The sequence below is a fragment of the Thalassophryne amazonica genome, chromosome 21, assembly GCF_902500255.1.
Source record: "Thalassophryne amazonica chromosome 21, fThaAma1.1, whole genome shotgun sequence".
Taxonomy (NCBI): domain Eukaryota; kingdom Metazoa; phylum Chordata; class Actinopteri; order Batrachoidiformes; family Batrachoididae; genus Thalassophryne; species Thalassophryne amazonica.
The window spans coordinates 26,810,868-26,823,415 of record NC_047123.1 but is presented as its reverse complement, the minus strand read 5'-3'; the positions used below and the strand labels follow the sequence as shown (position 1 = coordinate 26,823,415).

At 40.3% G+C, this 12,548-nt stretch overlaps 1 protein-coding gene across 2 annotated transcripts; it reads left to right on the top strand.

The window, feature by feature from the left end:
- Window positions 1–1,932: 1,932 nt before the first annotated feature.
- On the top strand, window positions 1,933–11,491 carry iyd (iodotyrosine deiodinase). Of its 2 annotated transcripts, XM_034162683.1 has the most exons (6): window positions 1,933–2,163; window positions 6,417–6,614; window positions 9,370–9,529; window positions 10,601–10,757; window positions 10,866–11,064; window positions 11,172–11,491. In XM_034162683.1, the coding sequence occupies exons 1-5, from the start codon at window positions 1,971–1,973 to the stop codon at window positions 11,046–11,048; spliced, it is 891 nt and encodes a 296-aa protein (XP_034018574.1). In that variant the 5' UTR covers window positions 1,933–1,970; the 3' UTR covers window positions 11,049–11,064; window positions 11,172–11,491. The 2 variants fall into 2 exon arrangements, with proteins under 2 accessions (XP_034018574.1, XP_034018573.1); XM_034162682.1 differs by lacking the exon at window positions 11,172–11,491 and having other exon boundaries at window positions 10,866–11,133.
- Window positions 11,492–12,548: the final 1,057 nt, after the last annotated feature.

Here is a 12,548-nt window from a genome sequence, read left to right as displayed (position 1 = left end):
GAGCGCTGTAGCCCAAGCGCGTGCCTCACCACGAAGCAGATTTATCACATAAGCTAAATACTGGAGCCGCCAAGTTCCGAACTCCCAGGTGGCCACTGCCTCCGCGTGTCGGACCTGGTACTGCTGGCGAGGAACAAGAACACAATTAACGTGGGCGCGTTTGCACCCAGCAACCTGTACGGCAGGGAAGCTACCTCCACCTCTCGTTGGAGAAAAAAGTCTGCAATCACTCACAAAAATCACAAAGGTTACTGTCAAGCAGTCAGCTGAGATTATTACCTTCCAGGTAGAACGATATCTCGGCGATGAGGTGGAGATGCCGTCCTGCTGATATACCCCAGTGATAATTGCCGTCAGCTGTCTCAGGTGATGGGTGACTGCTGTTACCGAGGCTGCTCCTGTGGGGCGGCGGCGCCCTCTGGTGGTGGTGGGCCAGCAGTACCTCCTCTTCAGCGGCCCACACAACACAGGACGCCAGTCTGTCGTAGGGCCACATACAAACACACTCACACCTACGGACAATTTAAAGTTTCCAATCCACCTAACCTATGGTTACTGGGCACCCTGACACTGTGGATGACCAGATCAAGCTGCCCTTTGGTCACACTGTTCATGACATATGTGTGTTGGTGGCCAAAGTCTTTCCAAACATCCACTGTAACTACCAGAACCACAATTGGCTGAGTGAGCATGCTATCCTTGCTCTAAAGAACTTGGCAGTGGATGACATCACAAATGCTAAGCTTCTGGCCCAGCTTCCAGGATAGGCCTCCAGCTACATGTCAGTTGACACAGTGCCTGATCCAAATGAGGTGGTTAATTATCCAGTTGAATTCCTTAACAGCCTGACAGCAGCAGGCCTCCCACCACACATCTTGGTGCTCAAAGTTGGTGCCCCAGTCATGCTCCTGCAGAATCTCGACCCACTCAAGTTCTGCAATGGAACGCGACTCACAATTAAGAAGTCCTGGAGGCCACAGTGATGACAGGCAAGGCCAAGGGAGAAGATGTCTTTATACCAAGGATTCCACTTATCCCATCAGACATGCCATTTGAGTTCAGGCGTCTGCAGTTCCCAGTCAAACCCAGCTTTGTCCAGCTTTGTTCAGCGTCCATCAACAAGGCTCAGGGACAGTCCCTTAAAGTGGTTGGACTGAATCAGACAGAGCCTGTGTTCTCCCATAGCCAGTTGTATGTCGGCTGCTCCAGGGTTGGTAACCCAGAACAGCTGTACATCCACTCGCCAAGTGGCATGACAAGGAACATTATCTATCAAGAGGTTCTTCAAAACTAATGGTCAGAAAACACTAAGTGAATTTCACGAAGAAATATTTCTCCATTCTAATATTTACATTTGCTGTTTAAAGCCATTTTATGTTTGTAAAATTGCAATGTAAAAACAGTGAAATACACGACTACCTCAATTTTGATTCACTGATATTTACATTTACTGTTACCTACCTTTTGTGTGTAATTTTGTTATAAATTTGATTGCAAAACAAAGTCTGTATGAAGGACTTCAAATGTGTTTGTCTTTTAACCAAGTATTTCCACTTAGTTTGGGGAGTCCACCTCTTATAGTTCTGCTGGACAAACTTTAGCCCATTAAATATTACATTTGTAAGACATCAGCATTTCAAAAACAAATGTTGGGCAATTGTTTTGATTAAAATGATTGGCATTTGGCCTACGTCTAAAACAGGTTAACCCGTGTACCCCAGCTAATTTTATATAAAACAATTTGGCTGTGACAGACTGGTGTCCTGTCCAGGGTGTACCGTGCTTCACGCACTATGACTGCTGGGATAGGCTCCACCTGCGACCCGATCTTAGGTAAGCAGTTGAAGATTAATGTGTGTGTGTGAGTTTGGCTGTCTCATTTCAGATCCATGCCAGAAACACAATTCTTGTTACGTAACAGCAGCACAGACTGTGCCCTCTTCTGTCCACTCCACTTCACTCCGCTCGCAATGGCTGTTCTGTCTGTCCTCACACCGATTTTAGTGGCTGTCCTGTGCCTGGTAATTGGCTTTGTGGTGTTGAAATCACGCGAAACAAAGACAGCCTCTGGGGGAAAAACCAAAGGGGCATCAAAGGAAGATTTCAGGCCCTGGGTGGACCAGGACTTAGAGGATAACTCAGAAAATCCAGTGCAAGACAAAGGTGAGTTGAACCAAAGGGAGTTTATTAATATTAGACATGTTTTGTGTTTGAATAAAGACCAGGGTTGTGGTTGGACCCTCTTTTAAACACTGCAAGTTTGTGGCAATTATTGTGGCAATCCCACTGCGCTGAGGACAATTGTCTCTTGGTCAATTCCTGGACGGGATGGTAGAATTCTACATTCAGGGTCAATATACCATCACAACACACACAAAAACCTTCCCACCAACCTGAAAACAGTTTCATTTAAGTTTTGAATATTCTACACAAATAATTTTTTCCAGGATCTGTGCAGCAATTTTTGTATTTTTTCAAGGTCATGGATATTTTTGCAGCACAGACAGAGTTTTCATCAGCAAAGGATTTTCTTCAAACAATAAGGATTGTTTGAAGACTAGCTGGGGTATCCGGCGCTGCCCGGGTTAACTGATTTTAGACATAAGTCAAATGCCAATGATTTTAATCAAAACAATTGCTCAACATTTGTTTTTGTAATGCTGATGTCTTATAAATATAAAAGTTAACGGGCTAAAGTTTGTCCAGCAGAACTATAAGAGGTGTACTCCCCAAACTAAGTGCAAATACTTGGTTAAAAGACAAACACATTTGAAGTCCTTCATGTAGATGTGGTTTTGTAATCAAATTTATAACAAAATTACACACAAAAAGGTAGGTAACAGGTAAATGTAAATATCAATAAATCAAAATTGAGGTAGTGGTGTATTTCACTGTTTTTACATTGCAATTTTACAAACATAAAATGAATGTATTCAGACAGGAAGGCAAACTGGGTTGTACAGGACAGTCAGGTGCTTAACAGTTGAGAACATAAAGTAGCTGAAGGAAGGGATTAAATAAACAGAGATGGCCAACACATATACAGGGCTGGAAATTTGAATCTGCCTGGTCATACCCACAGCCTCAGCCTAAACATGTTGTTGTTTTGTTGAGTGTGCAGTGGCTATGCTGTGCTGAGTGTGCTGTAGAAAGGGATTAAATAAACAAAGATGGCCAACACATATACAGGGCTGGAAATTTGAATCTGCCTGGTCATACCCACAGCCTCACCCTAAGCATGTTGTTCTTTTGCTGAGTGTGCTGTGGCTTTCTGTGCTGAGTGTGCTGTAGAAAGAGATTAAATAAACAGAGATGGCCAACACATATACAGGGCTGGAACAGCTTGGGACTCCGACGAGGGCGGTCGCATCTCCTCCACTCTCCCTTATCTCTGCTCTCTGCTTTAACCTTCAAGTTCCTACTTCACCAGACTGTGAATTGGTCATTAAATTGGATACTGGATCTATTGGACTACTATTGGATTTACCATGAAATTGATCAGCTGGTCTCTGAACGCTATTGACACCATTTTTTCTACAAAAAGGTCAGGACTGGGGGATCCTACCTGCCCAGATGGAACGTATGTTCTCGATTCCTGGGGGTCTTGGCGTATTGCATGCTTGGCGCCTTTCTCCATTGAGGACGTTGAGGATTTATTCTTTTTTGGTGTTATGGTAGCAGGGCTGGTACTTTCTGGCTTATGTGCTGCCCTGATCTACCGAAAAATTGGCAAGATGGCACCATCAGGAACCATGGCCCCTCGCTTGTCCGTCATGATTAAGGAGGTTGGCAAGGCAGTGCATTCTCAGACTGCGATGACTCTTGAACTCAGAGGCAAATCGGATGACATCTTGGAGCAGATGCATGCCTTGCAGTTGAGGTTGAAGATTTTGGAGGCCGGTGAATATTCTTAATTCATAACTGGGAATATTGTTAATTTATAATTGGGATTTGGTTGTTCAAGTGGAACTGTAAAAAGTGTTTTTCACTGCTCAAACCACAACACGACGGGCTTATCAAGCCTGAAGGACAAATTGCCCGACTGTTTTCCTCCAGAGGAATGTCTTCTGGCCTTGGTGACCATTTGGCTCTTTCTTATCTCAACTCACAAAGACAATAAACTGTTTCATAGGACTGAAGCATGCTCCTCTCCCTCCCCCCACCCCATCAAACACCCCACACTCTGTTTCTGCTCAGGTCACTCCTTCCCCCTTCTGTGGGGGCGGTGCAGTTTTAGCTGCTGCTGGTCCCCGTTCCTTCCCCCAAGCTGACGGTGGCGCATCTCAGGGTTGCTGCGTGACCTTCACCCAGTTGCCTCAATTCAGATACGGACGTCTTCAATTCAGTGCACATAAACATGTCAAATGTGTATGTGCTGTCTTAATTCTGATGTGTGCCATTATTATGGTAAACAAGTATAATTGTGGACTAATTGTTGTCTGAGGTAACTGGAGTGTAAACATAATTTCTCCACTGTGAAATCAATAAAGTATATCTCATCTTATTGGTGAGGTAGATTAAAGGTCAAGTAAAGCTTGGTTAGAGTTTGAGGCTGAGGTACCTCCAGTATAGCTTTTAAATATTTTTTCATTCTTTCATTGACTTCCTTGTTATTTGTGCATTAGAGAAACAGCACACCTACTTGTATTCAGCACTATGCCAGAGGTATACTTGCTCTGTACCTCTTTTTCCTAAAGATTCTTGGCCTCAACAACAACAAAAAATCTCTTGCAGCAACTTCCACTGAATCTAAAGGCTTCATTGTCTTCTAAGAGCTGAAACATGTGATTGTCTTTACAGTGCTTACTGACCCAGAGCGGCAACAGCTCTCCTCGTAGAGTCATCGACCACAGTGTGTTTTATTTTCATGCATGCATGATCAGTCATTGTTCTAGTGAAGTGTGCACAGAGGTCTGCGTGTTCAGGTCACCCTCTTGTGTAAAATGCTGAAGAAATGTACATACAACGAAAGAATATTTGATCATTAGCCTTTGAAAGCAGCATTAATCTCCTTTAACTCAAGGAGCCCAGAGAAAATATATAATATATAAAACTACATACATGATCATTTAAAAAGAAGGGAAAAAAGTGAATCATTGTCTGAAGCAAATAGTTAACAGTTAATCAAGCATATGTTTGAGTGTTTCAAGCATTTTGAATCAGTGGATCATTTTCTGATGTATTTGTTTCATTTGGAGCTTCAACAACTTCTGCACACTGACTTGTTCTCTGAAGCATATATGTTTCATTTTGTGTTTTGAACATTTTGGGACACAGGAATCACTTTCTAATGTAATCATTTTATTTATTTCTCTGAGCATTTTAAAAATGAATATTTTCATGAAGCAATTGGTTCACATACTGTTTGAGACTTTCAAACACTTTTATTGAATAATTCATTCATTTTGAAACAGTTGTTTTTTTGTGTGTGGTGTGTGAACCACTGGTTGGCATTGGCTTCTAAAAGCCTTGGTTCTGCCATTACTAGTATAGGTTAGAGATCTGTTTAAAACTTGAAATCCGTCATCTCGCTATGTTCCCACGGCAAAATCAATTATTTCATTATGAAATGACATGACAATCACTTCATAATTTAATTCCTTTTACCAAGGAGGTAATGGTTCACCTTGTCTTTATTTTATGTTTGTTTGTTAGTAAGATAACTTAAAAAGTAATGAATGGGTTTCAGTGGAATTTGGTGAGCAGATAGATAACATTCTAAGAACTAAGTGATTCAGTTTTGGAGGTGATCTGGAGTAGATTCTGGAAATGAGATCCAGAAGAATACCACATAGCAACATTTAACTCAAAATGTTGTGAGAGCATATTGATGAAATTTAGTGGGCAGATTGATTACTTGTATATCCAAGAAAATTGGGGATTTTATTTGGAATTCAATCCGGAATCTATTTTGTATCCACACCCCAAAAGGAATTTTAAGCAATATGTGGCTTTGGTGAAGGTATACACTCTCTGGATGACTTCTAGTTAATTATGTGTCTATTCTACAAATGAACTGAATTCATTTAACATTCATTTACAGGATCAATTTAATGTGTTATGTGATTGTGCTACAAAAGAAAAAAAAAAATCTGTAACAAATCAATCAAGAGCCCTTGTTACTATTTATTTATTAGCTTGTCAATTTTTTTTACAACCAGTTATCCAAAACATTAAGATGTGAGATTGGGAAATGGAAAGTACTGACTTTGATCTATTTGGCGTGTGTGTCTATAGAAGGGATGTACAATTTTAAACAAATTGTGTCCTTCTCAAAGATTATTTGATTTTTTAAAATCTCATCTTTAATTTTCTGATAATCTGATAAATTAAAAATAAATAAATGTATTCAGTTGTGCCCAATAGTGTGTCATTTCAAACATCTGCTCCCTGGCTTTGGCCTGTTGCTGTTTTAGATGGTGGTGATTTGGTGGATCATGATGAGGAGGAGAACATGCCCCACGTGCCTTACTCGCTTCCACGTTACCCTGTGCAGACGATGCAGGAGAGATCCCACGATTTCTACTGTCTGATGAACCAGCGGAGAACAGTACGATTCATTAGCCCAGAGCCGGTCCCACGGGACATCATCGAGAAAGTCATCCACACCGCAGGCACGTCTGTGCATCTATGAAGCACTTTGTCATGACATGGCACAGAAAGTGGTAGGACACACAATATAGACTCACAGGCTGAAGGGTGGAGGTAAAAATAGGCTTTATGAAAAAACAGGCAATGGTTCGGTACACAAAAAGGCAGTCAGTGGGGCGGCAGTATAGACAAGCAAGAGGCAGATACGTAGTTCAGTACACAAGCAGGGGTCAGGTTCACGGCATGGCGGAGATCAAGTTAAACAAGCAAGGTCAAAAAAGAGGCAAACCGACTGTAACAAAGAAGGCGAGGATGGGACACACGATCGACAAACTAGCAGGGAAGTGAGGGACTGTGAGAGCTTAAATACAAGGGGAGTAATCAGGGTGTGATGTAAAACAGGTGTGGGGAAGGTTCTGGAAGGGGAGTGGCCAGACAAGACAGGTGGGTGTGACAGACAAAACAACTCAGCGCCAGTGACACACCCACAACCAACAAAGACAAAAAGAACTGAATGCCACAAACTGATGTGCTCATGTGACGGGACCCAGAAAATAAAAGGCAGAGACTTAACTAAGGCAGAACTCACCATGTGGACATAATAGAGTAACAAATACAACATATGATCAAACATAAACAGATAAGTGTACAATTTAGTGGTGAACGGAACAGATGACTACAGAATAAAAGGTGATACAATAACTGATAAAGTGGCAAACAGACTAATGACTAACTAGAAAACAGATGATTAACGGAGAATGAAATACACAATCAAAGGAACGTAACCAGGAGAAAACACTGAAGATAATCAATAACCAAAACCAGAGACTAAAGCATAATACACTAAATGTGATAAAACTAAACTGAGACCTAAGCAACTAAATGAGCCATGAGTGAAAGAATACAAATACATAACAATGAGCAATAAAGAAAAACAAACTACAAATTGGACAAGAACAAAGACAAAACTAAATAAATGGCAACCAGATGATACACAGAAAATAAAGGAAACAAAACTAATCATAAACAGAGCATAACAAGATGAGAAAACACAAGACAGAGATGAACAGAACCCACAGACAGAAGAAGCAAAACCAGAAGTGAGGCAAAATGATGAAACCCTGACCAGGGCCCTGAATGGGCCAAATCCTGACACTTTACATCCGGAAAGTATTCACAGTGCTTCACTTTTTCCACATTTTGTTATGTTAGAGCCTCATTCCAAAATGGAGTGAATTAATTCCCCCCCCCCCCCAACATTCTACACACAACACCCCATAATGACAATGTGAAAAAAATTGTTTTTTTTTTTTTTTAGATTTGTGACTTTATTAAAAATAAAAAAAGTAAGAACTCACATGTACACAAGTATTCACAGCCTGTGCCATGAAGCTCAAAACTGAGCTCAGGTCCATCCTGTTTCCACTGATCATCCTTAGGTTGTTTGTACAGCTTAATTGGAGTCCACCTGGGATAAATTCAGTTGATGGGGCATGATTTGGAAAGACAGACACCTGTCTACATATAAGCTCCCACAGTTGACAGTGTATGTCAGAGCACAAACCAAGCATGAAGTCAAAGAAATTGTGTGTAGACCTCCAAGACAGGATTGTCTCAAGGCACAACTCTGAGGAAGGGTACAGAAACATTTCTGCTGCTTTGAAGGTCCCAATGAGCACAGTGACCTCCATCATCCATAAATGGAAGAAGCTGAGATCCACCAGGACTCTTCCTAGAGCTGGCTGCCCCTCTAAACTGAGTGATGGGGGAGAAGGGCCTTAGTCAGGGAGGTGACCAAGAACCAGATGGTCACTCTGTCAGAGCTCCAGCATTCCTCTGTGGAGAGAGGAGAACCTTCCAGAAGGACAACCATCTCTACAGCAATCTACCAATCAGGCCATGAGAAACAAAATTCTCTGGTCTGATGAGACAAAGATTGAACTCTTTGGTGTGAATGCCAGGCGTCATGTTTGGAGGAACCCAGGCAGCATCCCTACAGTGAAGCATGGTGGTGGCAGCATCATGCTGTGGGGATGTTTTTCAGCGACAGGAACTGGGACACTAGTCAGGATTGAGGGAAAGATGAATGCAGCAATGTACAGAGACATCCTGGATGAAAACCTGCTCCAGAGCGCTCTTGACCTCAGACTGAAGCAACGGTTCATCTTTTAGCAGGACAATGACTCTAAACACACAGCCAAGATATCAAAGGAGTGGCTTCAGGACAACTCTGTGAATGTCCTTGACTGGCCCAGCCACAGCCCAGACCTGAATCTGATTGAACATCTCTGGAGAGATCTGAAAATGGCTGTACACCGACTCTCCCCATCCAACCTGATGGAGCTTCAGAGGTGTTGCAAAGAGGAATGTGCAAAACTGCCCAAAAATAGGTGCACCAAGCTTGTGGCATCATATTCGAGAAGACTTGAGGCTGTAATTGCTGCCAAAGGTGCATCAACAAAGTATTGAGCAAAGGCTGTGAACATTTATGTACATATGGTTTCTTCTTTATTTTTAATGAATTTGCAAAAAAAAAAAAAAAAAAATCAAAACTTTTTCATGTTGTCATTATGGGGTGTTGTGAGCAGAATTTTGAGGAGAAAAAAATGAACTTACTCCATTTTGGAATAAGGCTGTAACATAACCAAATGTGGAAAAAGTGAAGTGCTGTGAATACTTTCTGGATGCACTGTACATACATATTTGGCAAGAAGCTGAAGAAAAAAGATGAGGTGATCCAAATTTGTTTTCCTCTTCTGCTCCTCTGTGTCAGTGCAGGTACGGCCCCCAGTGGAGCACACACAGAGCCCTGGACGTTTGTTGTCGTGTCAGACTCGGAGACAAAACACCAGATCAGACTGATTGTGGAGGAGGAAGAGGAGATCAATTACCGTCAAAGAATGGGGGACAAATGGGTCTATGACTTGGCCAAACTGAAGTGAGCACCACACTCTCTCAGCCTGCAGCTAAAGACTTGTACCACCACTCAGTCCGATTGGGGCTGGTTTGTTTGGTGTTGCTTGGATTGTTCAAAAACCTCCCTATTGACTTTGATGAAACTTGGTGGAGGCGTTGGGCATGAAGAAAGAAAGAACTCCTAAAATTTTGGTGCAATCCAAACCTCATAGATCGATTCTGGATTTTTTTTTTTTCCCATCAGCATTGCAGGATTTCTTGTTATTTCTGTTAGTTTCTCAAGAAATAACATTTTAGCACTAACAAAAACATATCAGACGCATGTATAATTTTTGTGTCTGTAAAAATATGCATTTTTGTGGTTATCTGGATAAAAGTGCCATGCCAGCAGAAAAAAAAAAGAAAAAAAAAAGTGATGGTTTGAATATGGGGTTGCAAAAATAGTAAAACAACAACAACAACAAAAAACAAATCTGTTGCACCTTGTTGGAGGGCGATTACAGTGTGAATAATCTCTTTTTTTCAAGCAATCTAATAATAAGTTGATGTTTTATTATGCCAAGCACGTTGTAATTTTTTTATTTTTTGTATTTAATGTGCTGCAGAAATAAAGTATTATCATTATTTGGGATTTTAAAAAAAAAATTAAAAATTAAAAATTATTAAAATAAAGGTTAGCACAATTTCCCAAAGTTTAAATTGATGGATTGAAATGATCAAATGGTTGATAAGAGCAAAACTGCTCAGAAGGCACAGCAATGCCACACTTGCATTTAAAAGTGTCAGGCATGTAGAGAAAATAAGAACATGGGCGTTTTCCTATATATTAGAATGGGGCTGGAATTTTTGCCTTGACCTCTGACCTTGATTGTTGCCTGATTAAAATCAAAATCAACTTACTTCCTCCCATCCAAAGGCCAAATGTACCTGCCAAGTTTGATCAAAATCAGATTCGATGTTCTTCAGAGATCATTTTAAAATACATTTTAAAGTACATTCAGGCATAGGGACTAATGAGAGCATCAGAGTGTATGCTTCCGGCTGTTTTATTTGTTTTATTTATTTATTTTATTTTATTTGTTTTCTCCTGCAGGACAAACTGGATTAAGGAGTATCTAGATGTGGCTCCATACCTGATCCTCATCTTCAAGCAAATTCATGGGATCCTACCAAACGGCAAGAAAAAGATTCACTACTACAATGAAATCAGTGTTTCCATATCCTGTGGAATCCTGCTGGCTGCGCTGCAGGTGAGCCGAGACATAATGTCAGGTTTTCTGCTGAAACTGTGTGTGGCCTTTAAGATCATGCAGATGCATCTGATAAGAAGCTCAATGGCTGTTCTTCTGGCTCATTAGAACATTGGTCTTGTTACCGTCACATCGACGCCCCTGAACTGTGGCCCCAAGCTCCGGATGCTGCTGAAACGGCCGACCAATGAGAAGCTGCTGATGTTACTTCCAGTTGGTTACCCTGCTTCTGATGCCACTGTACCCAACTTTACACGCAAGCCTGTGCATGACATTATGGTGCACATATGAGGCAGCTGATCTGCCGTGAAAACATAGCATTTACACGATGTATTATCAAAGAGTAATATGTGAAAATATTTGATAGAATTATATTTTTTCTGATTTTTACTTGCATCCATCTGGATGGTGTTGCATGAAAGTCACTGGTTCACACAGCTTTGTGATGCAACACTGACTCCAACAAAAACAGAACCTCTTATCAAACCTAATCAGCTCCACGTGAGTTTGTTGCCCTTTGTACATTGACAGCAGTTACATAAATGGATTATGAGGACATTTTATGAAGAGACAGCCCTTCAGTCGGGGAAGAGTTATTTACATTTGCAGGCAAACCTGCATCTCGTTTAAAATGCTTTCATCATTTTTCTGTATTTCAAGAACTGGACTTTGACATTATAAAGATCTGTACCCAATTTTTCCTGTTATGATGTCATAAAGTCCAAAGACTCAAAATGTCAAAAGGAGCATATCTTTTTTCCTGGCATTGGCGGAAAATTACACCTTCTAGTTTTCTTGTTTTTTAAAATATATATATATTATTATTGTACACCATAATTCAAAAGGTAGCAGACATATTGTGTAGAGAGGTTTGCAGAGAGATGATCCTTTGTGTTGATTGAATTTTACTGGTGATCAAGGTCTACATTAAGGTTTCTCTTTATTCCTTTTGTGTGTGTTTTGCTTTGATGTCTTAGCTTATTAATATTTTTTGTCTGTCATTTAATTTTATTTTACTCTTCATGCAGCTTTCTTCTTTAATGTGAGATAGGTTTTCCTTGATCTGTCCTACAACATTCTTGCCTTATGACGTCACAAAGCCTTCTAGTGTCCACACATTTCTTAGTTATTTCAAATATATATATTTCTGCAAATAAATGAACAATAGTTTCTCATTTTTATGATGTACCATGATTGTGCTGTTAACAGGAAATCTAGATACTGTTGAAGTTTGATTCCTTTGACTGGATGTTTAGAAAATTAAAATCTCACGTATTTAAACAAACAAACAAACAAAACTCCAAGGAGTTGTTCGTATCCAGATGATTCGTTGACAGTTCCTGAATATCAACAAGCTCCTCTTAAGTTAAATTTTTCAGCATAAAATGATTAGCATTTTTGATGATCAAGTATCAATCAATATAATTTTTTTTTCGATGGTTCAGGATTTATGGAAAATTTCATTACAATCATTCTTCAAAATGTTTAATTTACATCCTACTAACAATCAAACAAATAGATAAACCAAAAAAATATAATGATGTCGCCACACACACACACACACACATATATATATATATATATATATATATATATATATATATGTGTGTGTGTGTGTGTGTGCGAGCGCGCGCGTGAATACCTGTAAATAATATATATAAATATATAACACCCGCTTCTGCAGTTTGAAAACTCATTGCATCTTTGCTGAATACAGTTTGTGTCAGTTCAGCATGGATAAACCTTATTTGTTGTCAGATCATGGAAAAGCATCAAACCATTATTAGTGCA

Excerpts from the sequence above, each read along its gene's own strand:
- iyd (XM_034162683.1), top strand. The coding sequence starts at position 1,971 with ATGGCTGTTCTGTCTGTCCTCACACCGATTTTAGTGGCTGTCCTGTGC. Across the intron at positions 6,615-9,369 it reads GAAAGTCATCCACACCGCAG|GTACGGCCCCCAGTGGAGCA; the intron begins GCACGTCTGTGC and ends GTGTCAGTGCAG. Across the intron at positions 9,530-10,600 it reads TATGACTTGGCCAAACTGAA|GACAAACTGGATTAAGGAGT; the intron begins GTGAGCACCACA and ends TTTCTCCTGCAG.